The 24,018-nt window shown below is 39.8% G+C and overlaps 1 protein-coding gene across 8 annotated transcripts in view; it reads left to right on the top strand.

The window, feature by feature from the left end:
* CAMTA1 (calmodulin binding transcription activator 1) overlaps positions 1-24,018 on the top strand; it is a 2,249,809-nt gene that overhangs the window by 2,209,743 nt on the left and 16,048 nt on the right. For 6 of the 8 annotated variants that reach the window (XM_073656516.1, XM_073656517.1, XM_073656515.1 and 3 more), the window contains 2 exons: positions 1,699-1,729; positions 18,452-18,633. The exons of 1 other annotated variant lie outside the window; for it this stretch is intronic. In XM_073656516.1, coding sequence (XP_073512617.1) covers positions 1,699-1,729; positions 18,452-18,633 — 213 coding nt within the window. The remainder of the gene's footprint in view (positions 1-1,698; positions 1,730-18,451; positions 18,634-24,018) is intronic. One more of the 8 variants, XM_073656519.1, reaches the window with a different exon arrangement.

Below are 24,018 nucleotides of genomic sequence, written 5' to 3'. Positions count from 1 at the left end.
TATAATCATGCCAAATGTGATATGACCAAGCTATATATTGCATCTCTTTTTCCTTGATGTCCCGTCATTTTTCTATTTTTGTTTTTTAATATAAATAATGAATAAAAATATAAATTTTTCATTTAAACTAGAGTCTCTGTCATCCTATGGGTTTGAAATGAATAACCACATGGGATTAAGTGTATAGTGACCTGTTTATGAAAACCTGTTCTTTGAGTGCAGTTGGATTTTAGGGATCTATAGTTTGATAGATGTATTTATTGTTTGTACTCTAAATAGTGGAAACATTCCTTGGCCATTATTATCTTAATAAGGTTGAATGTTACCTTAATCTGTATACAGTATACTGAGCACTTGTGACTTATAGGAGAGGTATTATTCCACAAGGAAATGGATTTATTCAGCAGAAAACAGTTTATCTAATTACATTGAAGACTATCCTCGGTTTGGAGAATGTTTCCCTGACATCATTTTGTGGCTTGGGATTTTTAGTCAATTGCAGTACCCTGTTTCACCACTGACAACAGTAATACTTTCCATAGACATAATTACAACAGTGCCCCCACATTTTGTTATAGAATAAAATATCCCCTGGAAATGGACTTAGTTTTGTTTTCCACTTAATATTCCTTTTGATTTATGTAACTATACTATATGTATGTTTTATTAATCTGAAGTCTTTTCCTGACCATACAAAGCTCAAAGATGCTTAATATCACCACATGCTATGAGGGTCTTCAAAGGATGAATTAGTTTTGGGGATCCAAAGACAAGTAACCAACTTACTGGCCATAAGTGTCATAAGTCTGCCTATGGCCAATCATCTACATCTGATCATAGAGAAGTTACCACAGAAGAGACACCAGTATTATTCTGCAGCAGGAGCCCCCTACTGGCCGCCTAAGCACCTCCACATATTAAGGGTTACTTCCTGACAGTAGGAGTTGCTACAAAGGCTCCTGGTTGCAGATGTCACCATTATTCTTCTGCCACTGCAGATACCATAGGTTATATTACTGGAGACTTTATAATTTATAGGCGAAAATCTACTATAGTTCGATAAAACTCACATTGTATTTTCTGATCATGCCGTTATATTGTCAATAGTTCCTTTCAATCCAACTTGATTTGCAGCTTTAGATAGCTTTGGGGGAAAATGAGGACAAAATATTACTGTAAATGTTGTTAAATTTCAAGTAAAAATAAAACTTTTTCCAAACTTGTTTTTTAACTTTTACTCTTGTGATAAACCATCCATGATTGTTACAAAAAATACTTCTAAATAGATCTTAATTCGGATGATGCTAGCAGTGACATCACTGGAGCCTCTGATAATAAAGAGGTTCAGAAATGTGATGTCACTGCTTTCTTGAAAAATGGATCCGTTGAGGTAAGTATTGATTTAGTCTATATTGTTGCCTTCCATTGGTAGGTAACTGGATGTAAGATATTATGTTATGCACTATCATCACTAATAATTGCAGTGTTTGTTATAATAAGTTGACTAAACTAAACTTGGAGAATAACCATCTTATGTATCCTTTTTTACTGTATAATGTAACTTGTGATCTTCTGGAATCGGGAAATGACTGATAACAGATTAATAAAATGTCTGTCCAAGATCTATCTATATATGAGTTCTCTTTCAGTTACGTGCCTTTTGCTAATAGCTGTCTGCTATTGTTTTGCTATCTAAAGCCCTCTGGTGGACCATAGACTGTTCAAAAGGGTGAGTTTAGTTTTTGCAAGTCAAGATTCTCTTGCGTTCCTAACCCGTTGCTTTGTGCTTGCTTGCATGGGGCCGCAGCCGAGAGCTGTCTGCAAGATACACATCCATTCAATACAGAAACAATAGAATTCATTCTATTGTATTTTCTGATCCAGAACCTTTAACTTTTTTTTGCAGTAGCACATGGGTATGCCAATAGTAGACTTGCATGACTCTGTCCATGAGACCTTAAAGAACCATCACTGGGCATGCTTAGAAAGTGGTGGCAGGAACCAGCAGAATGTGCCTGTTTCTGCCTTCCCAGAACACTTGGGTTTGCACTTTTCTCTCAACCATTGATGAAACATTTTGCTTGTTTACCTATGTACAACATACTGTAGACTGATGAGGATTCTCATAATTAAGCAAGACTTGTGGGATATGTAACTAAAAGGGATATTCCAATTTCTACAACTTATATAGTTATATTTTAATGGGGTGATATTTTTAAGCCTGTCTTTTGCTTGACCTTCATGGTGGTCCTCAACAGATAAGGTTCTAGTATTCAAGAGTTGGGAGCATGTCAACGCTGATTGGGTTTATAAATAACTCATAATTCCTAACTACATGTCAATGAGATTAAAGAGTCTCTATCACCAGCCTGGAGCTGCCCCAGACTGGTGATTTTTCCATATAACAGCTATTAACAAAAGAGGTCTCAATCGTCCTTAATGTCCCCCTAAAGGACCTGACTTTCTAGCAAAAATCAGATCCGAACTTCTAAATTGTGGAATCCCTGCTGATCCCACAACCCTCTGAGGCCATCCTCACTGAGTAAAAGCAAGATATCAAGATATTGCCCCCTGCACTAACCCAGTGGTGCCGCATACTTTACTAAGCTATTTCTGAACGTTAACATCATTAGAGCGGGATCATACAACTTGGAAGTTCAGACTCGACTTTTGCAAGACATCAGAGACACTTGGCACCTCTTTTGTTAAAGAGAGTATGTCAGCAGGTTTTTCTATGGAATCTGAGAGCAACATGATGTAGGGGCTGAAATTCTGATTCCAGCGATTTTTTTCACTTACTAGACTGCTTGATGCAATCTTGATAAAATCCCTGTTTTCCCTGCTGTAGATTTAGCAGTGGTATGACTGCTGAGCTGTGTATAACCCCACCCCTTACCACTGATTGGCTACTTCTTGTATACACTGCATTGTTTGGAAGCTGCTAATCAATAGTGGGGCGGGGTTACACACATTATCTGGACTATCAGGCACGTGACACTTTGTCCGCTTATGATACTCTCCTGCTGATAAAACACTGATTGTGTTCAAACTACAGCAAACTGCTGAACTAGTGACACATCACTAGAGTCTGCCTCTCTGCCCCTACATTATTCTGCTATTAGAATAAATGGCAAAAACCTGCTGACACATTCCCTTTAATATGTGTTATTTAGATAAATAGAAAAAAAAAATCACCAGTCTGAGGCTGCCAATTTTTTTCTTAAATAAAAAGGGCAAGCTCAGACTGGTAATATGTACTCTTCAAATGGATTTTCACTCCATTCAAAATTAAATCTTTAGGTTTAATGAGTTATGGGAAAAACCTGAGAAGTTCCGAGAATAGTCCCCACTCTTTGGTTGGTACCAAGATCTACTCAGTGGAGGACAACTGGTGAGAATCTCAAGAGTAGAAATTGGAATACCCCTTTAAAAAGCACCAGGCGCCTTTACACAGTGGAGACAGCCTTTTTGAGGGCCGAGTTGATGTTCAAGAGATGATAGCTTTCAAGCCTATGAACATGGTGTGATTTTGCTTGATGAGATTGGCGTGGAGTTTAGTAGTGAATGTGGATTTCCTCTGAACAGTCCCATCTCAAACTCATCAATGCAGTCTGTAAGTGACCTCGCACTTTGGGTGGACTACGTGGTTAGCACTTGAGGATATCACATTATGTGACATCACTGCGAGGGACGGCGACTTCAACATTACCATATCCTTGGCTTACACGTAGAACAATAAGGGTCATTTCCAACTGCATGCCCATAGATGATCCAGTAAGTCTTGATAAGATTGCTATGGGTCAACTGAGTTGTCTGAAGTGACAGCTGTCATGGCATGTGTGGTCACCTGGAACCTCAGAGTCCTAATGATTATTAAGTCAGGCCATATGCATAAGGTGTAGATTCCTACATTAACATTGGCTCATCCCTCTAAATGGCTGCCTCCACTTTGGAAATATAAAAGGTGCTTTTCAACTTTTTTTTGTCAAAATACTCAATGCATAATTTTTTTTGCTAGAGTATATTGCCAAGTCTCATCTCTGGTTGCATGCCTGTTATATTTTCTTTTTCTTTTTATTTACTCCATGATTTCTTAAAAAAAAAAAAAAATGTTGGGTTGCTTTAGAAGTTTTTAATGTAGACATGAAAATAGTACCATAAAAAAATTGTATGTTCTAAGAAAATAATTGAAGGACATTCTGCATTCATAGAAATTCAGATATATAATCCGAAGCAGCAACTGAAGCTGCTGTTCCAATTTTTTCTTTTATTACAAATCATTATTGTCTCTTTCCGCCACCATAAAAGTTTAGAGGTCTCTGATGTCCTTAAAGGTCTGATCCACATACATCATACAGCTTTCAAGGACCTCTATATGATCTATGTACAGACTGGACCACTAGTGATGTGTTAGCAAGGCTCAATATATTCACAACCATAGGTGTAAGGATATAGGTAAATGATGCGCTGTACTGAAAATGGTTTGTTAGCGAAATCCTTGATACATTTCATATTATTCTGCTGGCTTCAGTAAGAGCACTTTAAGAACTGTACCACTAAACCTTTTGTGAACCTGGACAGCAGTATCCACATTGTCTATACTCTCTAGATATCTAGGTAACAATGAAAAATGGGTAACAATGAATTAGTTTATCAACAGTGACATCTAGAGTATAGGTGTGGTACTACACTGCTGATAACTGAAACGGAAGAAAAAAAATGCTAATAATAAACCAGTGGTTCACAATAAGTTAAATATAGCAGGAATAATAAATAAAAAATACAAATAATGCAATTGTGGATGTATTCAGGAATATGGCATCTTCGTGTGTTTTTATACTTATCAGATGAAAATGTTTGTAGAAATTAACAATCCAGATCATACAGAATCACTGTGTTATGCGTAGTATTGGGCGGGAGGCGATGGAGCAGGAAACAGGGATTCTCTTTCTTGTTTTTTTTTTTTTAATCCCTGTGTCACGCTTCCCTCGGGTAGATATAACACTTTGGGGCTTAAATATTAACCTTAAAGTGTTATTCCCATCTCCAAGATCTTATCCTAATATATAGCAGGTGTAATATAATAATATTAGCAAATACCTCCAATTAGAAATGTAGTATAGTTCTTCAGATTAGTTATGTTGCTAATGTAGGGCATTGCAGCAGCTTAGGTATCCATGGTTACGACCACTCATATAGTGACAGTTAGTTGTTAGTGGTCATAATCATGGATACCTAAGCTACTGCAATGCCTGCACATGGGGTAAGTGACATAGCAAATCAGAAGAACTAAACTATATTTCTATTTGGAGGTATTTGATAATGTTATTATTATTACACCTACTACATATTGGGATAGGATCTTGGAGATGGGATTACCCCTTTAAGGTTTTAGACAGTGCAAACTTAGACTAGACAGTGCACCAGATTTATCAAAGTGGCTCATACTTGTTAAATTTGGTGCATCTTTAGGCTCTGTAGTCTAATTCCATATTTTAGAGCAATTTTGAAGCATGAAATCCCAATTTAGGCTACCTTTTCCCATCAACGATGCTACCTTCCGATTGTCCACAAGTCGTAAAACATGTAAAAAAAACATATATTAAACATAGTGCAAGTATGTAAGACAGTAAATTAGCCCCATTGTGTGTTTGCCCATAGTGTTTCTTTAAGAGTTTCCGAATTTAGTGAGATTTTATGTGTGCGTAAATGGAAACACAATGTCATAAATACGTCTCAAACTAACCTTCTGTTACTTAAACAAGAGTCTTGCGTCCTGAAATCTGGGCAAACTTGTTTTAAAAAAGCAATTGTTATCAATCAAAAAAATACAAAATTGCTAAATCCAAAATGTAAAGAATAGCAAAATACACGTTACAAAATAAGAATAAAAAAAATAAATAATGATAAAAAAAAAAAATGAAAAAAATACATTGAAAACGAAAGAGAATATTTTTGCTGCTTGCTCACGTTCCTATGTGCTGCCATTCTTGGCATTCCAGAACTTATCTTAGAGTAAAAATAAAATCTAGAAGTGGAGGGGAGGGGAGCAAGGTGCCTGCCCGCGTCAGACTCTGCCAGAAACTGATATAAAATTAAAGACACCTGTAATAAAAAACGTTAACAGCTTTGCAAATATCTTACGGTGTTCGGTAAATATAAAAGTTTATGTAAGTTGTTTACTTCTGTGTTTGGTTCTGAGGTTACGAGCTGTACATTTTTTTTGTCTTTGTTTTGCACTAGATGTGGATCAGAGGAGAACATTTCATTTTTTTTGCCATCAGGGGCCATGTTTGTTTAATTATACTAAATACTTGCATAGGATATTAACAAAAAATAGTAGAGTTTTTAGGTATTTAGGAAACAATAAATGTTTATTTTCACAGGGAATAAAGCCTCTACTGCCTCACACCTGCATAAAATGAACTACATTTAATTAAATTCAAAATGATTTCTGTCTAGCAATAAAAAGTCCTAATATACACATACATGTCTTATACGTTACCTCTAGTATTAAGAAATTGTCCATACAAGTCGTAACCTATTAATATACCATTATATTCAAATATACAAATAAATATATTCTCAGATCATCTAATGTCATAAATGGTAAAAAAAAAAATACAATTTCAAAGGTATAACAAATTCTACAATTTTTCCATAAATTTTTGATAATTACCAACATCAGTGTTAGTAAAACAGAGATATTTAAGCCCTGTCTACAATCTTGGTATGGTATGACAAAATTAGTGGGATCAACCAATTTTGGTGATGGTATTTTGCAAACACATTTGCTGGGTTTGTTTATAAAAAATGGGACGATCTCGGCAAATTGGAGACTTTTGGCAGCTATCTTTTAAAAAGGGTTGTCCAGGCTTCGGGTTAAAGTGTGCAGTCACTTTATGTGATTGCAGACTTGTGAATCCTCACATTGTGCATAGTGTGCTCTGTCAGGATTCTCCGGTGCCGGCACCGGGAGTGGGTGAGCATGTGACCGCAAGTACGTGATTTGCATACATACAGTTACATGCCGACTAGACATGTGCGGCCTCACTCAATACAAGTGAATTGAGTGAAGCCACACATGTCTAGTCAGAATGTGGCTGGGAGTATGCATATCACATACTTGCGGTTACATGACTGCCCACTCCCAGCGCCAGAGAATCCTAACAGCATGCAGTGTGCGCTGTGAGGTTCAGAAGTCTGCAGCAGACTTGAGCCCCAAGCCTTGACAACCCCTTTAAGGACTAATTAGCTAATGAAAGCAGGATTTCTGTATAGGATCTTCACTTAACACAACTTTTACCCCTGTATGGCATGGAGGTCCACATTTTGAAGTCCACAAAAAAATTCCTAACCCAGCTCAGCTGGCGGACTGTTGCTCTTCAGACATCAAACTCTTTGAGTGGGTCCAAGTAGGGAATTGTTAAAAGTCATATTTTTTTAATTTTTGTCTTTATATTAGTCTCCAAAAAGTCAGCTATGATTTTCTTCAATGCCTGTCTCCTAAAATGTATTCTCAGAGCAAGGGTCATACACACTCGGCTATTAAAGCTCTGCTAATTAGAAGAATTAATGATAGTGATTGCAGTGGTAATACACAAAATCAAGAGCCCAAGTAATTAATGGAAATTGGCTGCAGTAACTGGAACAGGCACCGAATGTTATCTCCTTGTTTTCAGATAAATGAAATATAACTATGTGTCACACAGGACTGGGGGTGGGCGGCTTATTGTGTTTGAGCTTCAGAATAAATTGAAGGGAAAGTTTTAAATATTTATTTTCAGATTCTAAGGTATCCGATGGTTTCTTTCCCTTTTTTTCCCTAGTAAGATCTCCAGTATGGCAGAGTCATTTGCAAGAAGCATAGACAGAGACAAATGATCTGGTGTTGTAGGGTGGCACTAAATGGCGGCACAAATCTGGGTGCCGCCATATAGAGCCACCCTACAACCCCAGATCATAGAGATATTCTTCCTTACAAGCTCTAATGGTACAGGACACATTTTTCTGTCGAATTCATGCAGAAAAATCTCTGTGTGCCACTGAGTAAAATCAGAAGCGTATGGAGATTATGTAGCACCCTTTACACAGCTGTATTATGGCGTCATAACATTTTTGAGATTGTATAAAGCCATATTACATTTGTGTGTATGAGGGCTTACACATATTGTTCCCTAAGTACTCACCTACCACTGTATCATTCTTTGGTGTTCAATTCTGTTCCTATATGGATCTTTTTGCCTGGTGATACAGCTCAGCCCCACTTACTGTACTGTACTAGAACCATCATAGTCACATGTACAGATGCCCTACTATAGCTTTAAAAACACTGACAATGCTGAGACTGCCCAATAAGTGCCCTTACCCTTATCAACATCTGCTTTAATGTTGGGGATAATTACGGAACAGCTGATGAGAATTTGGAATAACTTCATAGAGCAGAATGAGACAAGGGACAAATAATGTTTTATGATTTCTGGGGGGGAAATGTTGCACTACAACCCTAACTTTTAGAAGGAATTTACTGTAATAAGTACCTTTGGCATTAGCGTTTAAGGGAATTTTTCACCAGGTTTCTGCTATTCCAACTGAGAGCAGCATGATATAGGTGCAGAGACCCTAATTTCAGAGATGTATGACTTACTTTACTGCGTGTTGCAGTTTTTATTAAAAACTGTCTTTTCTGCTGCAAATCTAGCAGTTCTCTGAATGCGGAGCCCTGTATAACCCCGCCCACAACACTGATTTACAGCTTTCTGTGCACACTGTGCATAGACAGAAAGCACCTGTGGGGATGGGGTTATATAGAGCTCCTGAATATGGAGGACTACATGGCAGCGAGTTTACTAGTCCTCTAATGTTAAATTCCTACTGATATGAGGGTTATTTTATCAAATCTACAGCAAGCAGCCCATTAAGTGACACGATTGGAATCAGGGTCCCTGTCTCTACATTAGATTAGGTGACAGATTTCCTTTAAATATTAAAAATGTTGGCTGCCTGTAGCCTCCACTAGGGGGAGCTTAAAGGGGTTGTCTGCTACTTTGCTACTGATGGCCCTCAGGATAGATCATTAATATCAAATCAGTGGGGGTAAACCAGCTGATACCGCCGACGGACGGAAATTCCCGGATGCTGCCAGAACACAACAGCTCCATTATTTGTATAGTGGCTGCAGATCTACCCCTATTTGTGGATCTGTAGCCGCGACCACTATAGTTTTAAAGGAGCTGCTATGTTCCAGCAACATCCAAGAACTTCCTGCCAGCAACGGTAACAGCTGATCAGCAGGGGTACTGGGTGTGATACCCCCACTGGTCAGATATTCATGGCCTATCCTGAGGATAGGCCATGCATAAAAAAGTAGTGGCTAACCTCTTTAATGGAGACAGATTTATACTTAAAGCATGTCTGTCACTGGAACAACCATTCCCAACTAATGTCACCACAATCTGAAGTTCATCAAACACTACTCACAGAACTTCTGGACTCCTGCCCTTTAAAAAAATGTTTATTCTCATTTTACCCGCAAATATGTAAATCATGTTAATGGGATGGTTCAGCCAGGGCTGCCACCAAGAATGTCTTGGCCCCATACCGTCAAAAATTTTTGGGCCCCCTTGAGACTCCGCCCAGGCTCCACTCCAGCTCCGCCTCCGCCCCAGCTTTGCCTCCACACCTTGAACCTTCCAAAGTCCCTCCGCCCACTCTTGGAAAAACGCCACTTATGTACCACGTCCTCACCAATCACACATTAACAGTTCCCATCGAACACCATATCACATACACAGCCATCAGCATTTGTTTTGGCCAAAAGATTTTTTCAGCCTGCCACCACGACAAGGTATACTCTTTTGGCTGGGCCCTACTCTACGCTAACCTATTAAACATTTCTTAAAATGTCAAATACTCCTTTTCGGTATATTTTTATTTAATTTCCTTTAAGGGAATTAATCACATAAATTTTTTAAAATGATCAATAATACCACATACAAGGAACAAATACCATCACACCATGGCCGGACCACATATTACCACCACATAGTGACCGAATAATAGCACATACAAGGAACAAATACTATCACGCAATGATCAGATCACATATTACCACCACATAGTGACCAAATAATAGCACATACAAGGAACAAATACCGCCACATCATGTCCAGATTACATATTATCACCACATAGTGACCGAATAATACAACATACAAGGAACAAATACTACCATACCATGACCAGACCACATATTACTACCACATAGTGATCGAATACTACAATACTGATCATTAATAAAAAAAAAACACAATATTAATATTACCATAAGTACCAATATACACAGGAGCTCTATACATAATATACAGTATATAGTTCCAGTGCACAAGTAATACAGTGATCACCAGTGATATTATAGACAGGAAGCTCTGTATATCGTGTATAGTGTACAGGTAATAAAGGGATCACCAGTGGCATTATACACAGGAGCTCTGTATATAGTGTAAGTGTGCAGGTAACACACTGACTCAGCAGTGACATCTCTAGTTGAAGTCCTTCATCTTTTCTCTTCTTCTTCATCAAGCACAGACCGCTATCACTTGTTCCAGCCGGGACTCGTCTCTGCAGAAAATAGCAGTTGTCTAGAGCACCACTTCCAGAGCACATTCCCCACTTTTTCCCCAACTTCTACACTACGTCAGATAAAGAAAAAAGCGACATAGAGTCGCCCTGCACAGTAACAGGACACCCCCTCAATTTATCTTCATTTGCTCTCCCCCACCCTCAAGTCATAATCATTTGCTGTTTCCCACCCCCGAGTCACAATTCATAATCATTTGCTCTCCCCCACTATCAATACATAATCCTTTACTCTTCCCTGCCCTTAATTCATCATTTACTCTCCCCATCCCCAACCCTCAATCCAGCCTTATTTGCTGTCCCCCACCCTCAATCCATCATTATTTGCTGTCCCCCGCCCCCCACTCCCAATCCATTAATATTTGCTGTCCCCCGTCCACCACCCTCAATCCATCATTATTTCCTGTCCCCCACCCTCAATCCATCATTATTAGCTGTCCCTCATACCACAATCCATAATTATTTGCTTTCCCCTGTCCCCCACCCTCAATCCATCATTATTAGCTGTCCCCATCCCCAAATCCATCATTACTTGCTTTCCCCTGTCCCCCACCCTCAACCATCATTTTTTGCTGCCCTCCATCCCCCACCCTCAGTCTACCATTCTTTGCTGCCCCCGTCCCCAAACCATCATTATTTGCTGTCCCCCACTCCCACCCGCAATCCATCATTATTTGCTGTCCCCTGTCCCCCACCCTCAATTCATCATTATTTTCTGTCCCCTGTCCTCCACCCTCAATCCATCATTATTTGCTGTCCCCATCCCCCACCCTCAATCCATCATTATTTGCTGTCCCCGTTCCCAATCCATCATTATTTGCTGTCCCCGTTCCCAATCCATCATTATTTGCGGTCCTCCATCCCCCAATCCATAATTTTTTGCTGTACCCGTCCCCCACCCTCACTTCATCATCATTTGCTCTCCCCACACTCATTTAATTCATTTCATTAAAAAAAAAACCTTTTTTTTGTGTGCATACATGGCCGCATCGGCACGATGATGTCATCACACAAGGCGCCTGCGTGATGACATCATTGCGTAAGGCACCGTCACCAGCACGTCTCGGAAGAGGTGGAGGGAGCTTGGAGCTGAGCGCACTGTCATTCTGTTGACGGCCATGGAGCTCCAGAAAAGCTCCTTCGCCAGCTAGATATGCGCCACAACCCATCCCTGGCCCTGGGGTCTGGTGAACAGAAGCACAAGAGGGGGAAGCCGGACCCAGTCTGGGCCCTTCTTCTTGGCTTTTGCTCACCGGGCTCCATACACCAGTAAGGGCAATAATACCCTGATGGCAGCCCTGGGTTCAGCAGACTTCATCTTTACCCTTCTACCTCCAGCACTGGGATTGACAGCCAAGACCTTTCTGAAGTCTTGGCAAATCTACCATGTTCTACCATGTTCTATAATGTACGAATATGCAGAGTTAGTCTTGGTGAACTTGCTTCTTGCAGCAGATGCTGGTATTAACTGTTATTACAGAGTAAAAGTGCTGCTGGAAGACAGACTCTTTCTTACTGAAGTGCTATGCTGACTTCAGCTACTACTGAGCATGTGCAAGACTTTAGCGTCAGGAGCACATAGGAGGACAGTGAAACAAGCTGGTCATAGAAGTTAGACAAGTAGCGGTACAGTTTGCAACCTGAGTACACTTGGACACATAAAATCTGGCAGTGTATAGTTTGGCTCATAAAATGCTGAGTGTTCATTAGGATTAAAAAGTCATTTTGGGATTCAGTTTCAAAGTAAGTACACCATCCTCACCAGGGCCAGGTAATGACCTATTTCATGATATATACAGATTATTTTGTTACATCTGGTGACAGATCCACTTTAAAGGAAACCTGACAGCTTAAAAGTGCTAAGCAATCTTTGCCCACAAACCCACAGTTTACATCAATCTGTTCAGCTTTTCTCCGCCTCTATCACACTCTGCATATCGATTGCAAACATTTTTAAGCTGTTACGTTCACTCCAAATATAAAGACATTTTTAATAGACTCCTAAAATCCCATAGTGGTGGCCGCAGACAGAGATTTGTATCTACAAAGGGAGTATTCAATATTTTTATTTTTAAAAAAATTGATCCATAGCGGTCTTAAAGGGAGTCCGTTACCCCCAAAATGCAAATGTAACTTCTTATATATTTAACTTAGCCCCTATAAAAATCATAGCAGCGGTGTACATTTTAGTATTTTATAGGCTGAGAAATAAACTTTTATTTCATATGCAAATGAGTGCGCTTCAGTTCAGTGCACCATTGCGCCCTTCAATTTGCATATTGAGTACTTTCTCTGATCTTCATTGACTCTCTAAACTCAATCCGCCTTTTTGCATGTAAGCATTGACACTAGAGGAGCCCAGCAGTGTGCACCCGGTGTCAGTGCAGGTGCACTCTGAAGCCTGGCTCCTCTCTAAAGCCACTTGGTTGCCTCACCTCAGGGTGTATTAGTGTAGCAAGCGGCAGCCACAGACAGGAGCCAGGGATCAGAGTGCACCCGCACTCACATTGTGTGTATACCATTGGGCTCCTCCAGTGCTAGTGCACATACACAGGAATGCAAATTGAGTTCAGGCAGCGCTCGCTCTGGGCAAGCGAGTGTTAACAATCAAGGCCAGGGAATGTGCCCGGCATGCAAATTTGAGGATATATTGGTGCACTACCACTGACCACACCAAGAGAGCACAGAAAAGCCCTCATTTGCATATTGAAATAAAAGTTGATTTCTGTGTCACTAAAACATTAATATGTATACTGATAGTGTGATTATTGTACGGACTGTTTCCTATATAAATGTTTAAGTAGTTTAATTTGCATCTTGAGGGTGACAGACTCCCTCTAAATTAAAAGAAAAACAACATATCCTTACCTACCGGACCCTCACTTCTTCGGTATGGCTGGCCCTGATTGGCATCAGTGATCACATACTGTTAGAGCTAGAAGGAACAACCTTGCTGTCTCTTCAGTGACTACTGATTGACAGGTGATGTAAGGTGCCCCAGCGAGGTAGTCGTGGGTGAGCTGTAGCCCCCTCTCGCTCTGGCACCCTACAGACAATTCGTGTCCTCCTTCTGATGTGTGGCTGTGTATGTGGGGCTCTCCACTTACTTCAAACCATCCGATCGCGGCTGTCTCCAGGCATTTCTCTTCTGGGACCAGGGCAGCAATAAATTCAGAGGACACAAGGTTCTTAACCATAACTTGCACTTTACTTGGGGAAGAGGAATATGTACAGTATTTACAGGCAGATATAATGGATAAGGCCCGATAGGTTATTATCTCTCTCACAGGCGCTGGCAACATCTTCAGCCCTGGTTCCCTCTTTAAGTGAAGCATCTCTGTGACTCTAATCTCTAGCCCAAGAGACTCTTCTGCAATACCAACAGTATCCTGGATCTGATATCTCCCCCACGTCTTAGCCCGGAGTCCTATTTATCTTCCTCTGCTTCCTGCAGACTAGAAGTGCCCCGGGTCCTCACTACCTCTGTTGAGTTTCTCTGGCCGGCTAACAGGACTCTTGCGTAGGGAGACTTTTGCACTATTGATCCCACTGTCTGAGGGTATTGAGCTCGCGTCTACCCTAGCAGCCACCATATATTCAGGCTGCCCGTACGATTCACTGTCCTATCTCTTATTGGACATCATTTCCTGCTTCTTGAAATTAAGCAGGGATTTTCCTAAAGTGCCCACCCTCTGTGGGCTGTCATAACACAGCATTAACCCCATCACTGTCTGTAACACTGCTAGCAGACTCAACCTCACATCTGCACCCAGGACAGTGGCATCTTGTGGCTGATTACAGGTACTGCAGCCCACAAGGAATTATGCCAGGAACAAGCTCTACAACACTCAAGGCTTGTTGAGGGCACTAAGTTCCCCCCTCCACTCTACTGACTGGACCACTGAAGCTAACCCCTTAGCTTGGCCTACCAACAGTTCAGAGAGGTCTAACTACAGGAACACTTATTTTAACTACCTCAGTGCCAAGGGAAGGCTACGTCCTTCCCCACTATTACATTGACACGGGTGGTCTTACCAAAGAATGGTTGACGTCTGGTAGGTGAGTATATGTTTTGATTTTATTTAAAGACTACATGGGCCTTTTTAATAAAATAATATAAGTAGTGGGCAACTTAGTGGATCTGTCACCAAATAGTTCATGTTGAACTGGATGCATTATGTTATAGTGGCTGCATACCAGAATAAAACTTGTTTGGGTATTTTTTATTTTTTCATTTCGCCTCTCAGTTGAAGATTTAATAGCAATCAAAGTATTTGGCACCTAATGAGTTAACTGTTGTGAAGTGTAAGTGGGTGTTATCAGATACTTTATTTATTTATTTTACTCACTTATATAGCGCCATTAATTCTACAGCGCTTTACAGACATTATGGCCACTGTCCCCATTGGGGCACACAATCTAAATTCCTTAACAGTATGTCTTTGGACATACCAGAGAACCGGAGGAAACCCACACAAACATGGGGAGAACATACAAACTCCTTGCAGATGTTGTCCTTGATTGGATTTGAACCCAGGACCCCAGCACTGCAAGGCTGCAGTGCTAACCACTGAGCCACCGTGCTGCCACTTTTTACTGGTGGTGTGTTCTTCTTCTCCCTGTATGAGTTGTTGTCACTGGGGGTGAGCACTTCTACCCCTCTGTATGAGTTTCTATCACTAGGGGTGAGTGCTTTCCCCCTGTATGAGTTGCTATCACTGGGGATGAGTACTTCTTTCCCCCCTGTATGAGTTGTTATCACTGGGTACATGCACTTCTTCTCCCTGTATGAGTTATCACTGGGGGTGAGCACTTCTACTCCTCTATATGAGTTGCTATCACTGGAGTGAGTACTTCATCCCTGTGTGAGTTGCTATCACTGAGGTGAGTACTTCATCCCTGTATGAGTTGTTATCACTGGGGGTGAGCACTTCTTCTCCCTGTATGAATTGTTATCACTGGGGGTGAGCACTTCTTCTCACTATATGAGTTGTTATCACTGGGGGTGAGCAGTTCCTCTTCTTACGATATGAGTTGTTATCACTGGGGGCATGCACTTCTTCTCCCTGTATGAGTTATCACTGGGGGTGTGTTCTTGTTCTTTCTGTATGAGATGTTATCACTGGGGGTGAGCACTTTTTCTCCCTGTCTGAGTTGTTATCACTGGGGGTGTGTTCTTCTCACTATATGAGTTATCACTGGGGGGGTGTTCTTGTTCTTCCTGTATGAGTTGTTATCACTAGGGCGAGCACTTCTTCTCCCTGTATGAGTTGTTATCACTGGGGTGAGCACTTCTTCTTCCTGTATGAGTTATAACTGGGGGTGAGCACTTCTACTCCGCTATATGAGTTGCTATCACTGGGGTGAGTACATCATCCCTGTATGAGTTGTTATCACTGGGGGTGTGTACTTCTTCTCACTATATGAGTTGTTATCACTGGGGGTGTGTTCTTCTCACTATATGAGTTGTTATCACTGGGGGCGAGCACTTCTTCTCCCTATATGAGTTATCATTGGGGGCGAGCCCATCTTCTCCCTATATGAGTTGTTATCACGGGGGGGCGAGCACTTCTTCTCCCTATATGAGTTGTTATCACTGGGGGCAAGCACTTCTTCACACTTTATGAGTTGTTATCACTGGGGGCAAGCACTATTCTCCCTATATGAGTTGTTATCACTGGGCATGTTCTTCTTCTCCCTGTATGAGTTGTTATCACTGGGGGCGAGCCCATCTTCTCCCTAGATGAGTTGTTATTAAGGGGGTGGCAAGCACTTATTCTCCCTATATGAGTTGTTATCACTGGAGGTGAGGACTTCTTCACACTTTATGAGTTGTTATCACTGGGGGTGAGCACTATTCTCCCTATATGAGTTGTTATCACTGTGGGCGAGTACTTCTTCTCCCTGTATGAGTTGTTATCACTGGGGGCGAGCACTTCTTCTCCCTATATGAGTTGTTATCACTGGGGACGAGCACTTCTTCTCCCTGTATGAGTTGTTATCACTGGGGGTGAGCACTATTCTCCCTATATGAGTTGTTATCACTGTGGGCGAGTACTTCTTCTCCCTGTATGAGTTGTTATCACTGGGGGTGAGCACTATTCTCCCTATATGAGTTGTTATCACTGTGGGCGAGTACTTCTTCTCCCTGTATCAGTTGTTATCACTGGGGGTGAGCACTATTCTCCCTATATGAGTTGTTATCACTGTGGGCGAGTACTTCTTCTCCCTATATGAGTTACTATCTGTTAACTTTTGTTAAGTTCTAGTGGGTGTTAACTGCTTTGTTGCCAAATACTTTGAAAGCTGTTATCTCTGCAACAGAGAGGCGAAATAAAAAAAAAAAAGTTTTATTCCACTCTGCAGACACTATTATATCCTGTGTCCACTTCGATATGAAAAATTTGGTGAAGATAAACTGAGGTCAGACCCCTATACAGATACATTATGAAATTAATTAGAATTTAGTCTTAGATTTAACAAAAAATAGCTACTCGATAAACTGACCAGCAGAATAATCCAGAAAGTATGATAGCTATTATCTTTATAGGTGCATAGTACTTCTACTTTCATGGAAATCTTTAGGACTATTTTACCCCATAACTGAATGAGTTTTTTATCTAGAAATTTTTAACTCTGTTGGCTCGCTGTAGATAAAAATCACATATTCAGCTATACTCACCCCTGTGCTGTAGGGGTGATGTCACCACTGCAGCTTGTCAAAAAAGAACAGGAGCAGCGGCAGAGAACCGGCACTGGAGCTGGGGATGGTGAGCTTGGCTGATCTTTATATTTTTTATCAGCTGCAAGCCAATAGGGTTCAAAAATGTGTAGATGAAAACCCTCTTTGAAGGGGTTCTTTAAGATTAGAAATCTGTTTTTCTCTAGAAATAGCTATAGAAATAGCAGCATTCTCCTCCCAGGGCTGTATCTAGTAGGGATCATATGGGAAGGCAGTAGGGCCGCAGGATTAGGGTACAAGAGGGTTTTGTTTGTAGTTTGAAACCATAGAGGCACATAGCTCTGTATATGGAGCTATAGAAATAAAACCTCAGAACTCAACCCGAACTTGAAACTGACCCCAAACTCCATTGAAAACAATAGGGACCCGAATCTTGAAGTTGTAAAATTCTTCTCTCACTCGCTCTCCCTCTCTCTCCTCCTGGATTTTCCCCGGAATTACGAACATTGAAACGGACTTCCAGGAGAGTTTAGCTTAGGACACTAAATGTCTGGTACGAACCCCGAACTTTTACGTTCGGGTTCACTCATTTCTATTCGGGATATTTATAAATAAAAGTATTTGGAAAGTTTCTTTACATTAGATGCATTGTCTACAAACAGAATGTCATCAGCTGCAAATTTTACAAAAATAAATTAATTTGCTGGTGGCGATCTCCACATGAGCTGTAGACACAAAACAAGAGGGCATTACTAAGGGTATCAAGACAAAAGTACATAAGAGTGAAACTTGATACATACAGTTTATCTATAAATAGTGTTATTTATGGAAGTTTTAGATACAAAAAAACGTTAAATTCAATAATTACCTACATTGTATTCTATATATGAATGATCATTTCATCGGAGTAGAAACCTAAAGTGCGGTTGTTCCATTTTTATTTTTTCACTTTTTCTAGTTATTTCTACATAAAATATCCTATATTTTATCTTTCCAGTTTTTTTTTAAGTTGGGGAGGGGTATATTAGTTCACAACAATGTTTGGATCAAGCTGTTGTATGACAATGTATGGCTTTGTGTTGCAATAATGAAGATTTTTTAAAATAATTTTCTTTCATTTACTTCTTGCAGGGTCTGAATGTTTTTGGAGCAAACATGTGTATATTAAATTGCAGAAAGAATGCTCAGAGGTGTCAGTCTTTTTGGGCCACTCTATCTTTTTTACTTTCCATTCCTAATGAGATTTCTGGAAAATGGCAAGATATCAAATTCCCCAAATACCCCACATGCACTTTCAGCTCTAAGAGCAACAGGTAACTTAACAAGATGTCTCAGCTCGCCTGAGGTCTTATTTTTTTATAAATTACCCCTAGCAATGCAACAATCCCTCTCTGTGCCATACATTCATTTTGTTAACCTCTTCTGTGCTGAAAATCTATTACAAAAATGACAAAAAAATTAATACAAAAAATTCTAGTAAGGTCTGTTTGGGACCCAGTCTCTTGCTAAAAAGAAGGTGATCATAAAGGAAGATTATTTCATATCATTTTCTGTTATCTTTTTTCCTGGTATATGTATGAAGTAAACATATTTTTATTCTAAATTTGTTAATTTTTGTAGATTTTAGTTATATTTTTCTTTTTTAGGCCTTTCTTAGCTATATGCAACACACAGGCACAGTGCTTATACAGAGGCACAAATAGTCCCTACATGTGCCGCTCTATACTGCTCTCATATAATGCCATCATTTAGATATATTTTTCCCTTGAAGGTGAGAATACCTCCACAATACAGTAATTGATGTGGCATGGCACAATTTACAAAATCCATTAGAAAATATCTTCCTTTTTGAAATCATATGGAAGTATTGTACAGCTCCATAGATTTACATGGATACCATATCATGGCTCCATACAACAGTAATATTTATTCATATTTGTGCCACAATATGCCGCAGCACTGTCCAATTCAGAGGGTATGTATTAGACATTACAGTAGCTAACTAATCAACAATTTAAAGAGGTTATCTGGGAAAATTTTATTTTTTTCCTATGAGCCTAACAATTCACAAGTAGGTAGTTGCCAACTATTTGCCTGTTCTGCCCAGTGCCAATCTCTGTCGGCTCACAGATGGCTCCTGCCGATTATTCTGCAGCTTTCAGTGACATCACGTCGACAGAGCAGCTTCTTCTCTTCCACTCTACTCTATCGACTGAGCATTACTGTTGATGTAATGCTAATTGACAGCCCGCTCCCCGCTGCCTAACTGCGGGGAGACAGCTGTCAATCAGCATGACGTCCGCAGTCACGCTCCATTGACAGAGCTCAGAAGAGGAAGAACTGCTCTGTTGGCGTGAGGTCAAACGAAGCAGCAGAATCGCCAGTAAGTATGGTCCGTGACCGATCTCAGCCAGCCCCAGACAGAACAGGCAGATAGGTAGTAACTACTACAGCTTGTAACTACCTGCCTGTTAGTTCTTAGCCCTATGAGAAAAAAATATATATAGTCCTGGATAACCCTTTAAAAAATAGGAGTGAGGATCCTGCTCCGAATATGCATGAGGACTTACTTTAGAGATCAGCAACAAAGTAGACCCCATGTTTTTTTATTGATTTTCCGGTTTATGACACTTTTTACATCTGAGAGGTTTTTAAAATCTCAATACATATTTCTGTATTCTTCATTTATAATGAACAGACCCTTCTCCGTACTTTTCATAGTGGTTGTGCCTGGTATTACAGCGCAGCCCCATTTACTAGAGTTGGACTAGGTTGCAGAGAGCTGTAATATTAAAGGGGTTGTCCCTTCATATATATTTTTTTACTACAGGTTCAGTGATATGTAAAATGACAAACTTAACTTTACTGGCCGCCTTTCGCCCACTGCCCTAGTCTCTGTTGATCGCCTGCATCGTTGACATCGCTACAGCAGTGAGGTTGCGTCAAGTACTGCAGCCAATCACTGACTTGTGCAGGTTGGGCCGTCCGGCAGAGCTGCTAAGTTCAGTGATTGGTAGCAGCACCTTCGAGACAATGTTAACGGTGCAGCCGATCAATCCAAGGCAGCACCGGACCGGGGGAAGGTAAGTAAAAATCAGTTTGCTATTTTGTATATCACTGAACCTGTGGGCAAAAATTAGGAGAAAGGAAACAACCCCTTCAAGCACAGCCACACAAACGGTAAGCAGCACTGTCTTCTAAACAATAAAGGGAAAGTTGTAGCAAACGTCAAGCAGTTGGACCTCTAGCAATCTGGTATTAAGGGTATGTTCACACAATTTTTTTTTGTGCATTTTGAAGCGGATCGGCTTCACAATCCATCAATATTCCAGTCCTGTAAAACCCCTTTCTGTAAGGACTATGCTCAGATTGGCAAAATGTATATTAGATCACATAACACTGTACATAAAACAACTGTAGAAAGACATGAAATAAATGAGAACCTTCTAATTTTTTGCAGCAACAGTTGGTGCCCCAGATCTTCCCTACTGAATAATGAAAAAACAATGTCAGCACTAAAGGGATTACAAAACCTGGCCTGGCTGGGCATTACACTTTTCTTTTATACAAGGGCTTTGTCATACATATTAGAGATCATCAAGTAGACTAACATTTTTCCACTTCAACCCCAGGGAATTTATTTGTTTGGACTCTTAAGTTAATATAAAAAGTTGTCCCTTGTCTGCTGAGACATTTTTTTTAATTAAAAAGAGAGGAAATATTAGTTAACATAGGTCAATGAACAAAATACAGATATGTTAATTAATTTTTAAACAAAAAAATTCCTGGGGAACTTGCTTGATAACGGCTTCCAATATTCATCATTTTTGCTTTTTTAGTAGCAATGTTTATGTATTAAGAACTGTTTTATGACCAATTAAGCAGTTGGTTACCTGTGAAATGCTTTTCAAGATATGTGTTAACAAATTTTTGAAGAAAAAAATATATATATCTAACTAAAAATACCCCTTGTGATGTCATGTTATGGGAACAATGATGTCACTACCATTTTCCTTTTGTCAATAGGTATTTCACTATTGACGAAAAAATATTACACATATTGTTATTATTGTTTTTTTTATATTTTATATTTTAGTGTTGACTTGTAAGGTTCAAGGGGTTGTATAGTGTTGAAAAAACATGACTTTCTTCCAAAAACAGAGTTATGCCTGTCCACAGATTGTTGTGTGTGGTATTGCAATTCAGATCCATTCACTTCAATTTTGCTACACAGCAATAACAGACATAATCCAATACACATCCAGGTGTGGTGCTGTTTCTAGAAGAAGACAGTAATGTTTTACAAATCCAAGTCAACCTTGTTATTTAGTCTCCTAGATTGCTGAAATCTTATATATAAAGAGGACCTGTCAATTGCTCAAAAAATTCAGTTAAATACCCTGTAAAAATCCCTGAGCGACCCTGATTCTGCTGCTCTTTTCCATTTTGTGCCTTGTCACTCTGTTGCAGGGATATTCACATTTGTTTCTTTTGGAGAACAGTATGTGAAATCTTTCTTTGCAGTTCAACTAGGCCTTTTTTCAGAGTTGTCTCTGGAGGCGTGTGCTTTCACGCCTCCATTCCAGAAGCTGCCAATCACTGCTCGGCAGCTGATCTAGCAGTCTATCAGCCTCAGGCACTGCTGAGCTGTGATTGGCAGTGTCTGGGAGGGAGAGGTGAAAGCACACGCCCCCAGAGAAGAGTCAGAAGAAGCGCCCAGTTGGACTGAAAATCAGAAATTTCACATGGTGCGCTCCAAAATAAACAAATGTGAATATCTCTGCAATGGAACAACACAAAGCAAAATGAAAAAAAAATAGAAGAATCAGGGAAACTCAAGGATGTTTACAAGGTATTTAACTCAATTTTTTTCAGCAAGTGAAAGGACCTCTTTAACAATAAAAATAATTGTGGGGGTAAATTATGAAATATACCTTAAAATATTAGAAGCACATGGAGAACAGCAGGGAAAGTGAAAACAATGCAAGTTTTTGGTAAGTCCATTGCTTGCATAGACATAATAATTGGATTATTGGTTTAACTCATTTTTATTTTTTAGGTCCAATGTTCTATGCGGGGAACCTTTTTAACATATGAGGCTATGTGCACACTGAGTCTTTTTGCTGAGTTTTCGAAACAGAAACTGAGTGGAAGCTCAAAGTTTTTGAGGAGTTTTGACATTTTTGAGTTTCCGATCAGTATCTACAAAAAAATTCCTAAAAAAACCTCAGAGTGCACAAAGCCTAATAGCTAAAGCTCAGTTTTTTTGTGATACAGAGCTCCAATTGTCCTACATTTATTACTTGCGGGTTTTTTTCAAGTCACTTTTCTTTTTTTGTCTTGTGGTATTCGTTAAATTCTTCAAAATGAGGAAAATGGTTCATGAATTTTGAAAATTATCTTTTTATCTTTTAACTTTTTTGTGCCTCTGAAATGTTTCAAAATGTTTGCTAAAAATTTAGGTGTACTACAGAGAAATGGAGAATAGATTACATTTGCGCACAAAAATTGCAAGTTTTTTAAAAAATCGCAACTGATGAATCTGTTGCAAAGATAATAGTGGCTGCAGAGCAAAATAAAATGTTTTGTTTCCTTTTTTGTTTTATTTTGCCATTTTCATTGTGCAGCTATTAGAAATCAAAGTATTTGGCACCTAATGAATTCATTTTCGTTAAGTCCAAGTAGGCGTTATCAGAAAGTTTTCACTGGGGGTGTGTGTCTGCTTCCCCCTGTAAGATGTTGCCCAATGATAAGCAGGCAGCAATGCAGGAGAGAAAGAACACGCCCTCATAATAGCTCAGAACAAGCTACTCCTGTGTAAGCTCTCACTGCTGAGCAATAACAAGTTGCTGTGAGCACAACAGAGATAAGTGTGAATACTGATACCTATGACCTCTCATCTCCAGACAGGCAGTGTAGGGCAGGGGCAGTACAGCAGAGATGACAGTGCTATGAGAGGAGGAAAGCTGATAGTAGGTTTTATAATGTGACACAGTTAAACTCAGCAGTGCTGCCCATCACCCCACACTTACTATCCTGACCATATCTGAAAGGTGTTAGTCATCTGTGCTCTACTCCCAGCGCTTTCTAATCATGGACAAGGTCAGACCAGGAGATCAGTGCAAATGTTTTTACTTAAGTTTTTCTGGGGAGCGGTTTGGGTATATATATATATATATATATATTAAAAAAAATACAAAACTGCATTGTTCTGCATTTGGGAGGAAAAAAACAAAAACAATCTTCTACCTAAAGTGGGTTCCAAAGTAGTGAATGACATTAAATGTCTCAGAGTGAGAAACCTTCTCTAAGTAATGGTGGCGGCATGTTCTTTTTCTCCTGAGTGTTGCTGCCTGCTTATGATTGGGCAATGCCATACCGGAGGCAGGGGGAAGAAGTACACCCCTCCAGTGAAAAAAAACTGATAACACCGATTTGGACTTAACGAAAATTAGCTCACTAAATGCCAAATACTTTGATTGCTAATATCTTTGTAACAAAGAGGGGAAATTAACCCTCCAAAAAACAACATTTTATTCTGCTCTGGAACTACAATTAAATTGTGTGTCCAGTTCAACATGAAATAATTGGTGAAAGGTCCTCTTTAAAATAACTTACACAAATGAGCTCAATAAGGCGCTGTGCCCACTATGCATTTTTTAAGTGTTTCCGCAGTGGCAATTCCGCTGCAGAAACTC

Source organism: Phyllobates terribilis, unplaced genomic scaffold, assembly GCF_046119375.1.
Source record: "Phyllobates terribilis strain yellow unplaced genomic scaffold, ASM4611937v1 Scaffold_12__6_contigs__length_324123572, whole genome shotgun sequence".
NCBI lineage: Eukaryota > Metazoa > Chordata > Amphibia > Anura > Dendrobatidae > Phyllobates > Phyllobates terribilis.
This window is presented reverse-complemented; position numbering and strand designations above follow the sequence as displayed.